Below are 19263 nucleotides of genomic sequence, written 5' to 3'. Positions count from 1 at the left end.
CGTCAATTGGAGCCATGGTTGTTGAGTTATTGCGCATCAAAATTGTGGTGTTGAGACGCGTCATGATGTTCGGCAGGGCATGATCCGAATCCGGGTACACTATAGACTATAGCAGCGCGTTGCACACTTAGTTTTTAGGGTTTGTTAATTACTTAGAGGGCTGGATTAGTCCTCTCTTCTTTTAGTAGCCATTCAGAGTTTGGTGGTTGAGACATTATAGTTTAAATGTTAAAGAGCATGATAGTTTGTTGGGGTGCGTCACTCGCTATGCACACACGTTAGGCTTGTGGTCTTTCAATGAAACACGGATGGTAGTATTTTTTATTCTGTAGTTACAAAAACACTGTAGATGCATCATTTGTACATAAGGCATATTCATGCTGCGAGGTTCCTCTTTGTAAATATACCCTGTAGAGAATGAACTAGTTCGATGACATCCTCCTGGGTTGCCGCTCTTTGATCCCACAAAACTGAGACATCTACGCTTATTGTGTCCGATCGTTTATCGTCGTCATCATCTACTAGAGCACACTCCATAGAAAGCCCACCAGAGGGTGGCGCAACGAGACGAAAGCCTTCGTTCTGGAGACCTAGGCCATGCTTGCCTAACAGGTCAAGGCCACCCTTCGGATGAATCACCAGGTCTAAAGGTAAGCGGCCCAGAACAGACCCTGCATGGAACTTCCCACTCGACGTTGTAGTGCCTTCTGCTTGGGGAATGAATTCTCGGATGGCAGATAGGCCGGAGTGTTCGTGAGGCATGACACGCATCAGCTCAGCAGTGATTTTCTTCGCAACGGAATCCAATTCTAGGGTAACCAAATCCTGGTCCATCAAGGGAATCCGCAAGGGCACCTTTGTAATGGTTGGCCCGGGACAGTTCTCTATCCCAGCGAGAGGAAGCGTCCTGCCAGTTAATAGGTGTGCGAGAATGACATCTCGAGTGTCACACACCCGAGCAACTAAGAGCGTAAGACCTGCAAGAAGAACCGTTGCGGCTGTAGCTTGCGATAGCACTCGCTTCGGAATGTTTATTCTCGCCTCGTAAAGTCTATCCTGTCGGGGATTAGATACAAGGTTGTAATTGAACATCAGCCTTGCTGGTTTGACATCAGAAAGATAAGACGACCAGAATGATCGGGATGCTTCCTTCGTGTTCTCGGTATGCAAGACAAATGCAGTCCATCCGAGAGAATAGGATGGCTCGTAGTCAGGGTTTGCATATGCTTCCGTTATGTGTTCTAGCATCATCCTGAGGCTCCATGCATCATATGCAGCGTGATTGAGGGTCCATACAAGCATGCTTTCCGTGGGGTCGCGGTGTCTCATGATCGTCACCCTATGCAGGGGGCCATCTAAACCAGGCGGAAACTTCTTGTCATGAGAAAGCACAGTGTTAAGATCATCACTGTAATGACAGCTCCACGGAACCTTCACACCTATAGGTGAGATATCATGCAATAACCTCCCAGTATCAGCATCTTTGTGGATTTGTGTTCTAAGGTTTGGATACCAATCGGCGCAGTGATCAAAGGCGGCTTGAAGTCGGTCCAGGTCAATCTTTTCGGGCAAGCGGAAAATAAATTGTGCTGAGTGTGCCCCAGTAAAAGCCTCAGTGCCAGCAAGGAACATCTGCTGATATTCAGTGCATGGAAGAGTGGAGTTGTCACATTCTCGAGACTTTTCCACGGCCATGGAATGCCGACCGGCGATGAGATTTGTTGTCTGCCTCATTACGCCACTCGTATTGCGCGTAACATCGCTTAGTATGCCCGCATGAGAAACAACAAAATTATGCTCATCTATCAAGGAAGACATTGCTTCTAAGGTAGGGCGAGTGAATATTTCCGCTACAGCCAACGAAATCCCATGTTGTCTGAGAAGTGCAACTAATTTTATAGCTGCGATAGAATCACCTCCGATTCCTAGGAAATTGTCTTGTTTGTTGACAGCTGATTCATCTAGCTGGGGGAGAATCTTACACCACAGTTGCCTCAGTAGTTTTTGTGTATGCGTTAGCGTTGGCTGGTTAGGATGCCTTGCAGACGCTTGCGGCAAGGAAAACGCAAGCGGACCTGCGACCCTACGCACTGTCTTACGGTCCAGCTTTCCCGAGCCTAGGGTTGGTAGTTGAACAAAAGGCACATACGCTTCTGGAATCATATGATGCGGTAAAGATGCTTCAAGGGCAGGTATGATATGGCTTTTCAAGTCATCCATGTAACCGATCACCTCGAGATCCTCTGGTCCGCCAAGGGCTCTGTCTCCAATGCCGAGCACTGCACCTAGAATGATTCTTGTGTTTTGATCGTCTGAGGATAAAAGGTCTACGCATACGGTAACATCAGGAGGGATATGCTGACGGATCACCTCCTCTATCTCGGCTAGCTCAACTCGTTGTCCACGGATCTTGACCTGAGAAGAGTCCTTGCGTCTGACATAGTAAAGATTGCTTTGGGGGCCCCAGAACACAAGATCACCCGTCTTGTAAGCCCGACGTGACCATTGGTTTTCGTTTGTCTTGTATCCCGTCAGCCATTGCGGGTCGACGATGAATGCTTTACTAGTCAACACGTCATCGTGAAGATAACCCCGCGCTACAGTGGGACCTTGGATGTAAAGCTCGCCGGTCGCACCATAGGGTGCCAGTTCTGTCTCTTTCAATGGGTTGATTACCCATGCCTGGCAAGAGACTGGTTTTCCAATGAGATTTGCTGGGGAAGAAGGTGTTAGTTCCCCGGAGACCGACATTATACATGTTTCAGTAGGTCCGTATCCTGCAATCAGGTGTAGTTTGGGTGCCCATCGATCCACGTCACTCTGCAACACGGCTTCTCCAGTGAGACATAGCGTTTCCAAAGATGGTGTGTCAGCCGGCTGCATAAGCCTAGATACAGAAGTTGACAGCAACATAGTGTTGACCTTAAACTTCTGTACCCAACCAGACAAATTGCTCATTCTTTGCTCTTCTTTGGGGATACAGAGACAACCTCCATATACAAGCGTACCGAAAATATCAAGGAGCATGACATCGAACCAGTACGAGTTGAACTGCAACACTCGAGATTGTGGACCAAGGCCCATACGTTTGCCAAGTGCGATGAGGGCCGAGCAGACTGAGTGATGCTCCATCACAACTCCCTTCGGCTTGCCGGTACTACCAGAAGTAAATAAAATGTATGCCGCCTGGTTAGGTCGGACGGAGAAGGAAGGAGGAGAATCAGCTGTTGATGGGAGGGGTTTCTTTGTAGAAGAGAACACAGATCCATCACAGACGATGCCACGCACCGACAACGACAAGCAGAGTTTCGAATAAGCAGCAGAAGTAACAATGACCGATGACCCTGTCTCACTAATGATGTGTTCAAGTCTTTCATGGGGATAAGACGGGTCGAGTGGGACGAAGCAGCCTCCAGCCTTGATAATGCCTATCATGGCTACGACTGCCCATTTCGATTTCTCAAATAGTAAGCAGACAGGGGCTTCGGGTCTAACGCCAAGCTGAGAAAGGTGTTCGGCAAGTATGGATGATAGCCCATCTAACTCGTGGTAAGAGATTGAGCCATCCCATGAATCTATGGCTTGACTGTTAGGAGACTGTTGGGCCCTCCGGCAAACGAGATCCTGGAGGCACTGATGAGACTCAGTCCTTATTTTTTCATCTTTTGCCTTCCCAAGAATCCATTCAGGGCAGGTCACATCTAGTTCAGCTAGGTGAGCCTCGGAAAGAGCTGGGATAGATTCTACTTTAGCTTTTGGATTGGCCGCGGAAAGGTTGCTCATAGTAGTCGTGAACGTGTCTGATATGAAGTGAGCCAGCTTCTCAGGAACTAGTACAGGATCGTAAGCCATTCTGATGAGTACATCTGTACTTTCCGATTGCTCCACTTCAACAACAAGAGGTGCTGGAAAATGGCCTATGGACTCGAGAGACATCTGGAACGGATTTGCAGCTCTACCATCGTGGTTTTCACCCTCATCTGGTACCTGAACCACAATGATGCTTTTGAATCCACACGCATCTCTGCAGTCATTATCGATATGGGCAATTGAGTTAAGCCCCATCATCTGACCGAAGTAAGCGGCACGTACTATGTCTTTTTGAAGGGTACTCAAGAAATCGGACACCACTGTTTGGAAGTCGATAATGATGCGTAAAGGTACGGTGATGATTGTTGGCCCGGCAATAGACTCGGGATGGCTTATGCTACCCGCCATGGTCTCACGACCTGATAACGTCGCTCCAAAGACTACATCAGGATCCGCGGTATAGTGAGCGATAGTGAGAGCCCATGCCGCGTACGCTACTGTAGCCACCGTAGCTCCTAGTTTCTTCCGGCTACTAGTGGGAAGAGACACTTTGGTTATGAGCGTTTGGGTGGCTGAGGGCTGATGTTCTAGCACACGGGGCCAGGAGGCGGGCGGAAATTGGGATGAAGACACCCCGCGCAGTTTTTCTTTCCAGAAAAGAAGCGATTCATCGTTATCCTTTCCTCGAAGCAACTTCTCAACGTATGACTTGAAGGGAACAACTCCCTCAGAACGGCTTGTTTCAGCCTCGAGTATGCCATCTGCCTGGCTCCCTATGAATTCTCGGTAGAGCCTACGCCATATCATAGACAAGACGTGGGCATCATAGATGCTGTGGTGTGCACCTACGACAACCATCACTGTATCTTGGCTGTTTTTAGTTCTAGCTTCTCTTGTACCGTGGGAGATGGGTTGCTTTGTGTCCAGCGCTTGCGTAATTACAGCTAATCGAGCTAGTGGCTTACCGTAGCCAAGAGAGCGGTAAAAGTGATCCTTGAATGATTGGATACTAGGAAAACTTTCCCAAGATAGTTCCTCATGCTTAACAACAACTTGGAGGGCCTGTTGGCTCGGGCCCAAAGCGATCCTTGTTCTGAGTACCTCGAAGTCCCGAAAAACGACATCCATAGCTTTTTTGAGCTGGGCTAGTTGCGACGCAAGGACCGTGATCGATTGTATCATCGTATAAGCCTCGCCATGTCGTGCTGTAGCAGCCATTAAAGATTCTTGAAGCGGAGTGCAGGGATACACGTCTTCGATAAGTTCTTTGTTCATGTCAAGTTGTGGAAGGATGTGGTCAATGACTTCATCAACTTCGCAGTCGTCCAAAAGATCAAACTTGATGGTGGGGCTAGTCGTCGGGCTAACACTGGCCTCCTGAACAAAGGAAATTTGGCCTGCCATATCTGCAAGCCTGGGACACATGAAAATATCTTCATGCTGCAGCTTGTGCCCTGACGAGCGAGCAAGCCCGACGAGTCTCATAGCAGAGATTGAACTACCTCCCAGAGAAAAGAAGTCGTCACCCCGTTGAATGGAATGTGGATCCATAGCCAGAACTGTGCCCCACCATTGACGAAGCACGGACTCATTGGTCGTTAAGACTTGTTCAACTTTTGGAAAATTGCCGTCTAAAGGAGCAGTGAGCTCACGAAGGCATGCTCGAACAAACGCGTGGTCTAATTTCCCCGAGGAACCAGTAGGGAGCCTACTGACCGCAACAAAATGCAAGGGGACCATGTAGTGCGGAAGCACACCACGGAGGCTTTTCTTCAATTCGGTCACCAGAGTCTGTAGATTCTCGCTAGTATTCGCCGATGTTAAGGACGTGCATGGAATCCCCATGACCTCATCAGTGAAAACCAAGTCCAATACAAGAAGGCCGGCGAGATAAGGTTCGCGCATTTGGACATCAACGGTTGCATCGCGGTCGGGATCTGTTGCAGGGTTGTAGAGCTGAACAGAGGCTTCATGGAATCGAGGATCGTCTGACATAAGTCGCCGAATATGGTGCTCAATCTCTCCCAGCTCTATACGCTGACCCCTTAGTTTGATCTGACCATCTTTCCGTCCCAAGAAATCCAGCGTGCCATCAGACGCATAGCGAACCAGGTCTCCTGTTCGATACACGCGGGTCCCTTTCTTCGTTTGCCAGTTATCCAGTACGGTACTGGGAAAGGAGTATTCTGTCCGCTCTGGATTGGCTAAATAACACCGAGCCAGTGATGGAGCCTCAATGCAAAGCTCACCAACTGCGCCTATCGGAACCAACGCTGTCCGCTGTGGCTCTACAACCCATATATTCGCACCCAGGGCATGGCCGATGTTCGAGCTAGGCTTATCATGTGGTGCGGTTGGTGAAATTTCCCGGGCTGTAACCAGCACACACGCTTCTGTCGGCCCGTAACTGTTCACCAGACGCCGGCCCGGCAGCGTCCAGGCATCGATAAGAGATCGGGTCATGGGTTCTCCAATGAAGCCTGCAAACGAGATATTGGGGAGGTCCTTTGGATTGAGTAATTTGCCTATACTTGGCGTCAAGAAGACCGTGTTGATATCATTTATCCTTGTGAAGTCTTGGAGATTGTTGACCCTTTCTTTATCCGAAGGAATAAACAAGCAGCCTCCCGCATAGAGTACTGCCCATATTTCAAGGATGCTGAGATCAAACATTAGGCTGCTGAATTGTAGAATACGGGTACATGAATTAAATCCCATGTATTCGGCATGGCAGGTCAAACCTAGCGACCAAGCTCTATGCTCCATGACAACACCTTTAGGCTTGCCTGACGTGCCCGAGGTGTACAACAGGTAAGCTGGGCTGGACGGATCAGTGTCTCCGCTCTTGCAGTACTCATCCTTTTTCGTCGTGTTGTCGGTTATCTGCTGGACTAATTCCGAGAGCGAGACCGGGATAACCTTTGTCAATCCGCTCAAAGTCGCCAGGGCATTGGCACTCTCAGGTAAAGTGAGAACTAGTTTGGCACCCGACTCCTCAATGAGGTTTTGTAATCGGGATCTAGGCTGCGAAATGTCGACAGGCATAAAGGCACCGCCAGCTTTCAGAACTGCGAGCATAGATACAACTGCAGTTGCTGATCTGAGAAGGTGAATGCAAACAAAGGGGCTCTGAGCTGATATCATATTAGTCTTTCTGATCTGACGGGCCAGTACATCCGCGCAACGATCCATTTGCATATAAGACAACTGCCCATCATGGGCAACTATTGCTGACTCGGCTGGTTGACTTTGTGCCGTCTCTTCCAATAGTTTGTGCACTGCAATGGCCGCAACATCGGGTGAATCCTTGACTCGGCTATTCCAGCTGAAGAGGGTACGGAGATGGGTAGTGGCTGTGTCGTCCATCAGCTCAGCTATTCTCTTGCCCGGATCAAAAGAGGCTGCTCGACACAGGGTTTGCAAATTGTGGCCAAATTGTTCCATCAATCTTTCCAGGAGCTGAACTTCAATACAATCGGGATCCGAATGTACCCTGATATCAAGAGTATCACTGCTAGCGTTTTCCACTTCTACGACCATAGGGTACGCGTAGAGATCCGATGAGCGTAGTGGTACCGGAACAATATCTGCAGCCTCCAGCTCTGACCAAGAGATGGAGGAGCCATGGTTTACAACAAGTAGTGTAGAAAAGTCACAGGCCTGCCTAGCTATAGGTCCAAGAGCCTGGATTCGGTGGAGTCCTAAATGCTGATGTGGCAATACCACGGCCAGAGATTTCTGCAGATCCTGGAGGAACTCCGCAACGCTGGATTCAGGGATAACGTTAACCTGGCGCGGTACGGTGACAATAGTCGGGCCTGTCATATGCTCGATGTCTATCATGGGGAAGTCCCTTCCCCAAAGGGTAACACCAAAATTTACTGTCTTATTGGAAGAGTATTGGGCCAAAGTAATTGCCCATGCAGCATTTATACAGGTATTAGCAGTGGTGCCAATCTTAGACTGCATACTAAAAGGAAAATGGAAATTCGTAGTACACCTGGTTGCTGGTTTGTGGCCCACAGGCACGTCTGGAAACCTGAAGCTTTCCTGGTCAGGCTTCACAAGCAGCTTGCGCCAGAAATCCTCCGAGTCCAACTTTGACTGAACCAGGTTGAGATTTCTCGCGAAATGTTTGAAAGAGGGGCCTGGAGGAGGCAGTTCACCATTGGTGTATAATGCAAGAACCTGGCTCCAGATCAGGTTCAACGACCATCCGTCGTAAATGGCATGATGAGCACTGATGACGAAATAGTCGCAATCATCCGCCTTGCTATACACAAAGGCAAGACGAAAAAGTGGGGCACCGGGCGCAAAACCCACCTGAAGCTGCTGCTCGAGGAACGTGTCCAGCCCGGAAACGTCCAATTGAGGAATACTATCCGTAGCGCTTGTTACAACCACCGAGCTACCATTAGAACCTGATATGATTCTGCTGCGAAGTATTGGTTGTGCCTTTACTGTAGATTCCCAAGCGGATCGGAAGCGATTCCTGTCGAGGCCAGGGCGTAGTTCGAATGCAGCATGGAGTGCATACGACGCTTGGGCCCCAGGGATTAACGATAGCGCCACTAACGCTTCCTGCATGGGTGTGCAGGGGAACACATCTTCAATGCTCCTGGAAGAGATACCGCATATACGAGAGGCCTCCTTCAGTTGAGTATCGCTAGGCCCTTCTTCGTACTCAAAGGCTACGGGGCAATCAATAATGTTCTCCTTCTGGCATCTGCGAACTGGTGAACCGTTGGACACTGGCGCTGCTGTTTGCAAACCACTTGACCTTTTTTGAAGACTAGATATGGGAACTTTTGTCCTCAATGTAGACGAAGAGGGTGAGACTGATTGACCATGGGAGAAGAGTTTCGCCATATCAGCGAGGCGCGGATTCGTGAATATATCGGCGACAAACAGAGTAAACCCCGATCTTTGAGCTTCAGCCCTCAGGGCAATAGCAGCCATAGAGTTTCCACCGGAACTGAAGAAGTCACTCTCTCTCCCCACCCCCTTCACTCCAAGCACCTTTTCCCATATTCTGGCAAGACGGTCCTCAACAGTATCTGTTGTTTCTGCATCTTTCACAGAAGTGCTCAAGGCCTTTGATGTGAAGCTGATAAGATCATTTCGATTGAACGGCTCACAAAGCTTACGGAGCATGCGGCGATCTATCTTCCCAGCCGCCGTCAAAGGAATGCCTCCTTCAATTGGGATATATGCCTGTGGGACCATAAAGAGAGGTAATACCTCCATTGCGCGCTGGGCGTCTTGTAGCTTTTTTATCACAGTTGAGAACTCAGATAATGAAGAAGTGCTCGTTGCAATGAAAATTTCATCGCTATTGCCGGTTCCAGTGTTGGCGCGTCCAACGAACAAGAATGCGATGAGCAGATCGGGCTCTCCTGACTGAGTTCTCTTGAGAAGATCCACAATTATGGGGCCATCGGATGGATCCAGCTGCAGCTGAAGTGCGTGCTCTACCTCCCCAAGTTCGAAACGTTGCCCATTCATCTTGACCTGAGTATCCTTGCGGCCTATAAAAATTATCTTCCCGTCAGCGCTGTACCGGACCAAATCTCCCGTCTTGTAAAGTGTGCTGTTTGGTCGCAAATCATGGAGCCATGACGGGCTCCGAATGAACACTTCAGCGGTTCTTTCAGGATCGTTGAGATAGCCACGACAAAGAATGCTCCCCTCAATGATCAGCTCACCAACAGCACCGATTGGTACTAAGGAATTATGGTTGTCAGGTTGAACAACCCACGTTGTAGCTCTATATCCTCGTCCAATATCACTAACTGTGGTAGTGGTACACGTTACCTGGTTGGCTATGCAAGCCACTGTGGCTTCGGTCGGTCCATACATGTTGATGAGGTTAAGGCGCTTACTCCAAACTGTGACAACAGACATGGAAAGTGGCTCTCCAGCCACGCAAAGAGCCTTCAATGTCGGAACCGCATCAGGGTCGAGGTGCAATGCGAGTGAAGGGGTTATGCCGGCCCAGGTTACACCATAGCGATTTATGAATGTAGTAATGCCAGCTGGGTTTCTGTCTTCCTCCCGAGGTATACAAAGGCAACCACCTACAGCAAGTGTTGTGAAAATATCTCCGATGGAAGCATCGAAGCTGTAAGATGCAAACTGAAGCGACCGGGGTGGGGCGCCTAATGAAGTCATACCACATGCCACTGCATGCTCATAAATACCAGTAGCATATGCTTGATGGGTTGCAACCGCCCCTTTTGGAACTCCAGTCGACCCAGAGGTGAAAACGACATATAGATCGTCATTGAGGCCCACCATAGGTTGGTGGTTCGGCTTAGGTGGAAGTGGAAGGCTTCGGATGAATTCCGGCTCAAGTTCAACAATCTTGAACTCCGTCCCCATCTGGGTAGATATATTCTGCAAGGCCCCCATGCGGCTGGTAGCGGGTGAACACAGCAATAGCTCTGCCTGTACCTGTTTAATGATTCCCGAGAGTCGAGATTCTGGGTGGCCGGGCTCCAACAGAACAAAGACACCTCCAGCTTGAACAACAGCTAGAATAGTAACAATTGTCCACATGGACTTCTCGAAGCAAATAGGTATTTTGGTGCCAACCTTAATTCCGAGAGAAACCAGATGGATAGACAAGCGTTGTGACAAGTCAGATAATTCTGCATACGTCAAGGATCCATCCCAACTGCAAATAGCCTCTCGTTGAGGATGTTCCACAACTTTCCTGGAAAAGGTTTCATGAATACATTCCGTAGCCGGTGGGAAGAGGTGATCGTTCCAACTCCGAATAATCGCAGTGTCATGCTCACTAACGATCGGAAGTGTGTTTAAGGCTCTGTATGGATCGTGTACTAGCTCTGACAATATATGCGCAACTGTTGAAGCAATACTGGTCGCATAGGCCTGACTAATATAAGAGAGTTTGAAGTCCAAGTGTGCAGATACTTCGTTACTCTCTTGTGTGGGCTCAACGAACAATGTCAAATCAAACTCGGTAGGATCGCTCATCGAAAGTTCTTCAAAACAAAGATGATGTTCTGGTTCTCCAGCCTTGACATTGGTAGGGCGTTTTGGCAGATAAGTAAAGGCTGTGTTGAATAGAGGCGTAGCAGTTGACAGGCCCAAAGCATCCTGGATCTCGGCGAGTGAACAGGCTTGATGACTAATCGAATTGGCCGAAGCATTATGAATCTTACGGGCCATATCCGCAACGGTATGAACTCCATCGTCGTCAAAGTCAAAGAAGCATACCAGCATAGCGATGAAATTGCCCACGGCGCTGTCAATGCCATCCACAGGAGCATCCCGACCCGAGGTGAGGTATCCAAAGACGCTTTGTCCATTCTGACTGTAAATACGTAATACAATGGCCCATACTGTCTGAAACATGGTTGACATGGTGATACCAAGATTTGCAAGCGTTTTTGAGAGCTCCTTCGAATCCACACAAAGCGGGATGGGGACTGAAGCCCAAGACTGACGTGGCATAGCTTTCTCCGATGTGATTTGGTCAAAAAGAGGGGGGAAACTGCAAGTTGTCGCACCTCTCAAAGCGTTTTTCCAATAGTTAATGCTGTCTTGTTTTCGTTGTGGATCTCGAATATACCGGATAAATTCGGCAAGAGGCGGCTTTGTTGGACGGTTTCCGTACGTGCCATCATGAAGTTTCGATTCACTATGGTCTGGCAGCTTGTTTGAATGTCTGCACGTATATGCCTTCGATAGATCCTGGATAATCTTGTCCGTTGACATGCCGTCAAAAACAAGATGGTTGACCTGAAACTTGATAAGAACGCTCCCTTCAATTGTGGTGCAGATCAATAGCCTATGTGGGGGTCTCTTGATCAAGGCTATGCCCTCTTCTGTCGGTGGCGGGTAGCTATCAAGTATTGTGATAGCGGCGGTGACGTCCCTCACATCCAAGATGACTATATCTGGGTCATGGGACCTCAGGACAACTTGGTGGAGGATTCCAGTAGCAGGCAAGCTGGACTCGAGAATCACGGTTCGCAGAGCCGCGTGGAGTGCAACAGTGTCCTTCCATGCTTCGACAAGGCAGCCGATGTCAACTGCTGGTTGGGAGTTCTGGAGAGAAGTAGCTACTCGCCATGTGAAATCCACCTCATATGCACCATCCTGAGACTTGGACTGGCTCAGAAAAAGGGCATCCTGCATGGGAGACCCTGGATAAACTCCTTCTAGGTCGTCAAGAGTCTGTACCGCAGGGATAGACAGTATGGATTTCTTCAAGATATCAAGAGAAGAATAGTCGTAGAGTCGTAGCAACTCTACATCAGAAAGCGTCAATTGCGGACTCGCAAGCGCAAGGCTGGACACAATCTCCCCAATGGCTGCAGGAAGTAAGGTGTCTAACCATAGACGGATTCGACCTTGATGACGCATATTTTTGTTCCAGGAGCATGTGAGGTGCAACTGACCATCTGGAAGGACTGCTGTGGAGATTTCAAACAAACAAAACCTCCTTAGGCCTGGGTCTTGGTCTTTGGATGCCTCTCCAGCATGCCAAGACTCCGGCTTTAGGACTGTTTGCTCACTTTCCATTGCCTGATATCTGCCCTCATAATTGAAAAGAATTTCAGCTGGCAGATGATCCTCGAAAAGCTTAATACCACTTTGAGTGAGATACTTGGTTGAGAAATAGTCAAACCCGTTGTTTGGAGTTGCCCAGCGGTAGTCCTTAACCCGCCTTACCACGTCAAGTATGTCTCCTGGACTCACTTCAGGGACGTAAACAGGCGATATCGTTGTGAACCAGCCAACGGTGCGAGAGAGATCGACGGCGTCTTCGCCCCCCGGCTCTCTTCCATGACCCTCATTAAAGACTGCAGGAACTGGTCTATCTAGAAAGGATCTCCTGAAAGATACTAGAACAGCAGCGAGTAATACGTCAATTGTTTTAGTGTGAAGTGAGTCATGGCACTTGTAGAGCAAGTCCTCCGTAATTGAATGGCCAAGTGGGATTTTTCGCTCCACGGTATTACCATATACGTTCTCATCATGCTTCAACCCCCAATACCCAAAGTCAGCCGTGGGTATTTTGGGTATTAGCGGAACCGTTCGATCGACCGGGATATCTTTCACCGCCTCTGCTTGGACCTGGCACCATGCCAAAAAGGGAACTGACTCCTGGTATGCCTCACCCCTGTCTGGTGTTGAATCTGTGGCAAGATGTGCCTCCAGTTCCTCCATGATGATTCGCCAGGACACAAGATCGACTACTGCGTGATGAATGACAACAAAGAACAATCTGCTCGCCTCATCGACATTGTTATTGAAGAGCTGACAACGTATTAGCGGTCCTTCTGTCAAATCGATAGACTGCCTAGCTCGAAGCATGGCAGCCTCTCGATCATCGGTACTCAGTGATCCGATCACCTCTACAGATGCCCTTCTCTCTACATCTATTGGGATATACTGATACCAATCTCCTTCCTCTGTCCTCTCAAATCGTGCCTGAAGCATTGGATGTCGTTGCATGACAAGGCTTATCGCATCTTCGATAGTTTGTGGCTTAATTGGCTGATCGATACGGAACAGAAAACTCTGGTGATAATGATTCCAGGATTTGGATGCCTCTGCTGTTTGAAAGAACAACTTTTGAATTGGTGATACAGGGATTCTTTGGCCCGGCCGAACGGCTACGAAGTTTCGAGATCCGTCTTGCGCACTCTTGATGCAAGATGCCGCAGTGCTGATAGAAGGAGACACGAGCAAGTCTTTTACACCAATCCTCTTTCCAGTAAACCTCTTCATCCAAGAAGAAACTTGCATAGCAGTGATAGAGTCGCCGCCGGCATGAATGAAAGACTGGGAGTATGATATTTTACCTGCAGGTAAGTTCAACACACGACTGCATGCGGTTAACAACAAGCTATCGTCGTTCATATCGCGCAAATCGCTATCACTGGCGACGGACGAAGCGGCACCGCCTGGATCGACCTCCAAGCCCGTAGTGCCAAGGATCTCAGCATAGTCAGAAGGAGACAGAGATTCCAGCTGGNCTTGAAGAACCGCCCTGTCGAGTTTTCCTGACACTGACATGGGAAGAAAATCGATACCCAGCCACACTGAAGGTACCATGTATGACGGTAGCCTTTGTTGAAGGCTCGATGTTGCATACTTTACTAGATCGGGTGGGCATTGCGCAAAAGCTGGTTTCGGTAGACTCTGTTGATTGTGAGGCGTCCCGTCTTTGTTTCCCGTCACCAACAATGCTATAAGTCGGGCCTCGAGCGGTCCTGACCTGGGGAAAACCACAGCAGCCTGGGATGTGGTCGGGTCGCTTTGGAGGTGAGCCTCCACATCACCGAGCTCAACACGTTGTCCAGCCAATTTAATTTGCGTATCGGAGCGTCCAACACAGATAAGAGAACCGTCGTCGCAATAGCGCACAAGGTCTCCAGTACGATAGAACCTCCTACCTCTGCGTACAGAATCTCCCTCATAGTTGGGTATCCAGGGCAGGTCCGACAAAAATGCGGCTTCGGTTCTATCAGGCCTGTTTAGATATTTGTCTGCTAAATGGCCAGACTCGATCAAAAGTTCGCCTATGCTTCCGACAGGAACGAGACATGCACCAGAAACATCAGTCACCCAAGTACGAGTGTTGACCCCGTAACCAATATTGGAAGACTTCCCTTTGCGAATTCTGGTAGCCGTAGTAATCAGAGTATTCTCAGCAGGCCCATAAACGTTGTATAGGTTCACACCAGCCTCTATCCAAGGTACAGTGTCGGCTTCCCTACTAGCCTCGCCCGTGAAAATCAGTGTCGAGATAAAGTCTTTCACCACCCCTGGATCTAGAAATCGGGAGACAGTGGGCGTCAAGACGGCCCAGTTGGGACGAACTGACACCATGTAATCCTGTAGGTTACTCATACGATCCTCCTCCGATGGAATGCATAAAGTACCGCCATAGAACAAAGCCGTAAAGGTATCCGCAATTGAAATATCGAAGGTGTAAGACGAGAATTGAAGGACTCGAGTTTCAGAAGTAACCCCAAACCGATCTTTGTATGCCTGTACCGCCGTACAAATTTGGGAGTGTGTGACGACGATACACTTAGGGACGCCAGTACTGCCCGAGGTAAAGAGACCAAATGCAGGATCGTCGATTTTTGTGTTCGATTGTACGACCGTATCCGACAATCCATGTGGGATATCTTTAGTTATGTCGATCGTTTGGACAGCGGTATCGGCGCTCTTGAAAAGAGCAGCAGTCTTTCCCGCTCCTACAAGAGCAATCGTCGCATTTGTAGTCCTAATTATGTCACGGATCCGCTCTACGGGGTACCTTGGGTCTATAGGGACACACACGCCGCCCGCTTTCAAGATTGCGATCATAGAAACAACTGCCAGGCGAGACTTCTCAAAACAGAAAAGGACCCAGGAGCCTTGGGAGATTCCTTGCTTTTGTAGTTGTCGTGCCCAGGTACTGGAGACCCTTTCCAACTCTGTGTAGGACATCCGACCGTCCCATGCATCGATCGCCATGTTGGCATCTTGCTCGTGGGCTCTTGCAGAGAATAAATCATAGACAAGATTCGTGCGTTCTGATTTCAACTTTCTATCATTCCAGCGCATGATCTGGGCAAGATCCCTTGGACTAATGCTTAAATTCCGGATGGCGGTTTTGTCTGGATCGCTGGACATTATGTAGGTGAGGGTGGAGGATACGTTCTTGACTTCCATTGCTGACATGAAACTCTGCATGTACACAAGAACGCATCCTGAAGGTGTTTGAAAAAGTACAATCTCTTTTCCCGGCTGCAACAAGGCGGCGATTTTGTCTTGCAGCATTTCATCTGTCCATGAGTCGATGCTAACAGTCGTGCGCACCACAGCTGTGTTAAGGTCGCGGAGGCCGGCCTTTTCTTCTGCAGTGCTACTCACACACGCACCTCTAAGTACGATGGTTTGCAAGGTATCGCTATCGCGAGCTTCATAGGTGACCAAATTCGCTTCCTGGTCGGAAGTTGCAGATTCGAAGCAAGTCTTGACATGGCCAGTATACAATCGAAGTAAAACAGCCCAGGCGGCTGCGAGAAGAGCATGGTCTGGAGGGGGTAATTGGAAATTGACTTTTTCGCGCCGAATATTGGTAAAGACGGGGTTTCCTCCAGGGAAAGGGGGAAATCGGCAGAGAGGGCTGTCCTTGGCAGGACCTGACGAATGGTGTGGCATTGTCATGTTTCCTTTTTCACAGCTTCTTTCTGTGACCGCACAGATTTGCTTTTATCGCGAAGCCTGTACTGTTTTTCTTGGCGTGGTGTTGCGGGAAATAAGTCGAAAGAGATCCTCAGACGATAAAACAGTAAACGCAAAAAACAGAAATTTCAGTTATCTTGCAGCGACGGAGAGCAATCACAGTTAACTGCTAGTGAGGAAACAACCTGGACTACTGATCTTGTGGATATTCTAAATTACGATTGGATCATCTCACGCAACTGTGCCGTTCTCTTACGAATACAATACTTGTGCCTCTAAGCTTTCGAATTACTAAGGAAGAGAAGTGGGGCAAGCGCGATTGTCATAGTCTCAATTTGGAAACATATCCGCTACTTGAACACAATCTCACGTAAGTCTGCAGGATGCAAGATAACGCTAGTCTTATGACAAAGCTGTCATACAAACTGATCATGCGATTCTTGACGCTATCGGGTATTCCTGGTAGCAAAAATATCTCTTCAATGATAAATCGGCGATTATTAGAAAGGAGCGGTTTACAGAACATCCCCACACGTCGGCTAGAATCTTTAGTAATTTAACTTCTCTATCCTCTCGAAATCCGACTTCATAAGAACTTGGCCTAACCACGAACGTATTGTTCGTTTCTGCTAAGGCACAGCAATAGCATCGACCGAAATTAGCTGCGGCTCGAACGATATGGATGAGCAGATTGTTTCAGCCAGTAGCAATGTGAAAGACGGTGTTGAGAAACAGCCTGTGAAAGATCGCGAAGACGTCGATGCCAACGTTGTACCGCCACATTCAACGCCTTCGCTTCCGAAAATATCTCTCATCAGCCTCTTTTCCATTGTTATGTCCTTAGGTGCCGCCGCCTTTTTGGGTGCACTCGATGCGACCGTTGTTGCAGTGCTCACCCCAACCCTCGCTCAGGAATTCCATTCAGTAGACGCCGTGGCATGGTATGGCGCAATATAGTAAGTTCTTGATTTAGCTACCTGATTTCATTGTGTTTTTCAAATACTAATTGCGTCCTAGTTTGCTCATGAGCGGAACCACGCAGCCCCTTTTTGGAAAGCTTTACAATGAGTTTTCGCCCAAATGGCTCTTTATTACCTGCCTTATCGTCCTCCAGCTTGGATCGCTAGTCTGTGCTTTGGCACGGAATTCTCCTACCTTTATTGTGGGTAGAGCGGTTGCTGGAATAGGAGCTGGAGGGATTTTATCTGGCGCATTGAAGTAAGTGTGCAAAAGTCTCTCGAGACTGCACCACCCTCTAGGATAGACGATTCTAACTGGAAGCTATGACGTAGTATCGTTGCTCTCATTGTTCCATTACATCACCGAGCTGCTTTTACTGGCATGATTGGAGCCCTAGAATGCGTTGCGCTCATTATTGGCCCAATCATCGGGGGCGCCATAGCGGATAACATTGGCTGGCGCTGGTGCTTTTGGATCAACCTACCTATTGGCGCAGCTGTCTGTGCTATACTTTTATTCTTTTTTCATCCGCCGAGGTCCACATACTCAGCTTCTGGAGTTCCAAGATCGTACTCTGAAATCCTCGGTAATCTTGATTATATAGGAGCTGGAATGATCATCAGCAGCCTTGTTTGCCTCTCGCTGGCGTTGCAATGGGGTGGTACAAAGTACAAATGGGGTGATGGTCGTGTAGTCGCTCTACTTGTCGTATTCGGGGTTCTATTTCTCTCTGCCAGTGGACATCAGTACTGGAAAGGAGAAAAGGCGCTTTTCCCTACACGACTTTTAAGACAAAGGGGCTTTTTGTTATCACTGTTTAATGGTCTGTGTTTCGGGGGCGTTCAGTATGCAGCTTTGTATTATGTTAGTGCGTATTCTTTATACCCCATTCATTCACTCCACTTGGCACAATCATTTCGAACCCTACTGATTGCGTTTCTATAGTTGCCTACGTGGTTCCAAGCTATAAAGGGTGAGACTCGGGTCGGCGCCGGTATTCAGATGCTCCCGATAGTTGGAGCTATCATAGGTGTAAACATTGTCGCCGGGATTACCATCTCATTTACTGGACGGTTGGCACCTTTTATCGTAATAGCTACAGTCTTAGCCTCCGTTGGATCAGGCCTACTATACACCTTCACACCCACCAAATCACAGGCGCGTATCATCGGATATCAGCTGATATACGGTGCTGGCTCTGGCGCCGGCGTACAACAGGCATTCATTGGTGCACAGGCTGCACTAGATCCTGCCGATGTAACCTACGCATCTGCGAGTGTATTACTAATGAACTCAATGAGTGGGGTTATAACGCTCTGCGTATGTCAAAACCTCTTCACTAATCGCATTAATGCTCTTACTGAAGTTCTACCCGGAGTGACTAAGGAAACTCTACAGAGTGGGTTTGCGTTCTTGCGGAGTACTCTAACTCCAGCGGAATTTGGAGTTGCCATTCAAACATTTAATAGCGCGATACAGGACGCATTTTTGGTAGCTATCGTCTTGAGTTGTGCATCAGTACTTGGCTGGCCTTTTCTAAGTTGGGCGTCGGTGAAAGGACAAAAAAAGATGAACAAATAGCGGAGTAATGTATTTCGAGATATAAGAACAGCAGGTTATTGGAAAAAGCAATCAGGTGTTTGAACTAGCAAGATTTTCAAGTTCGTAGATAACGTAAGTAGAACACTAAAATCTTCATACCTCTATGAGTAGAATAACCTAGCGTTGGACTGAGTGGATATTATGGCAAGATACAAGATCGAGCTCAAAAGATCAAGGGGCGAACCACAATCGAGCTGGTAGAACAAAGCTGGAATCTAATCGCTGCGATTGATTTGATTGATTTGATTGAAGAAAGTGTCCCTCTACTGTGAAAAGAAATCCTAATATGTATATCCACACTCTAGTCACGTGACTACTTTATCACAACATATTAACGTGTTCTATCAGTAAGCTGCGCACCCCACCAAACTTGACGCGATATTTTATGCAATTGAGCTACAACAACGCGATAAAATCTGATTAAATTTAGAAATATAATTATTTATTAAGCTCTACATGAAGTCCGAGTATGCCCTTATGTGTGGCACTTCGTACACGTTGGCGGCGCGCGCTGACGTCGCTCACCAGCCTGGCTCTGGCTAGCCTCTATGACCATCTTTTCTACCTCTGCAGCAAGCTGCTGAGCCCGCTGCACCTGGAGTACCCCACCAGAAGCGATATATTGACGCTGCTGACTCTGCTTTTGTCGTTGGCGCTGAACTTCTGCACGTA

At 48.4% G+C, this 19263-nt stretch overlaps 2 protein-coding genes across 2 annotated transcripts; one reads left to right on the top strand and one right to left on the bottom strand.

Moving 5' to 3' along the window:
- Positions 1-375: 375 nt before the first annotated feature.
- On the bottom strand, positions 376-16011 carry COCCADRAFT_30855 (uncharacterized protein; the record flags this gene model as incomplete). Its single annotated transcript, XM_007719781.1, has 1 exon — positions 376-16011. One exon carries the CDS (start codon positions 16009-16011, stop codon positions 376-378), a length of 15636 nt encoding a protein of 5211 aa, XP_007717971.1.
- A 696-nt stretch (positions 16012-16707) lies between these two features.
- COCCADRAFT_110934 (uncharacterized protein) lies at positions 16708-18570 on the top strand (the record flags this gene model as incomplete). Its single annotated transcript, XM_007719780.1, has 4 exons — positions 16708-16985; positions 17047-17247; positions 17322-17853; positions 17935-18570. The coding sequence occupies 4 exons, from the start codon at positions 16708-16710 to the stop codon at positions 18568-18570; spliced, it is 1647 nt and encodes a 548-aa protein (XP_007717970.1).
- Between the last annotated feature and the right edge of the window lie 693 nt (positions 18571-19263).

This window comes from Bipolaris zeicola, assembly GCF_000523435.1.
Source record: "Bipolaris zeicola 26-R-13 unplaced genomic scaffold scaffold_348, whole genome shotgun sequence".
NCBI classification, from domain to species: domain Eukaryota; kingdom Fungi; phylum Ascomycota; class Dothideomycetes; order Pleosporales; family Pleosporaceae; genus Bipolaris; species Bipolaris zeicola.
Note: the sequence above shows the minus strand (reverse complement) of the source record. Positions and strands in the feature narration are given on the sequence as shown.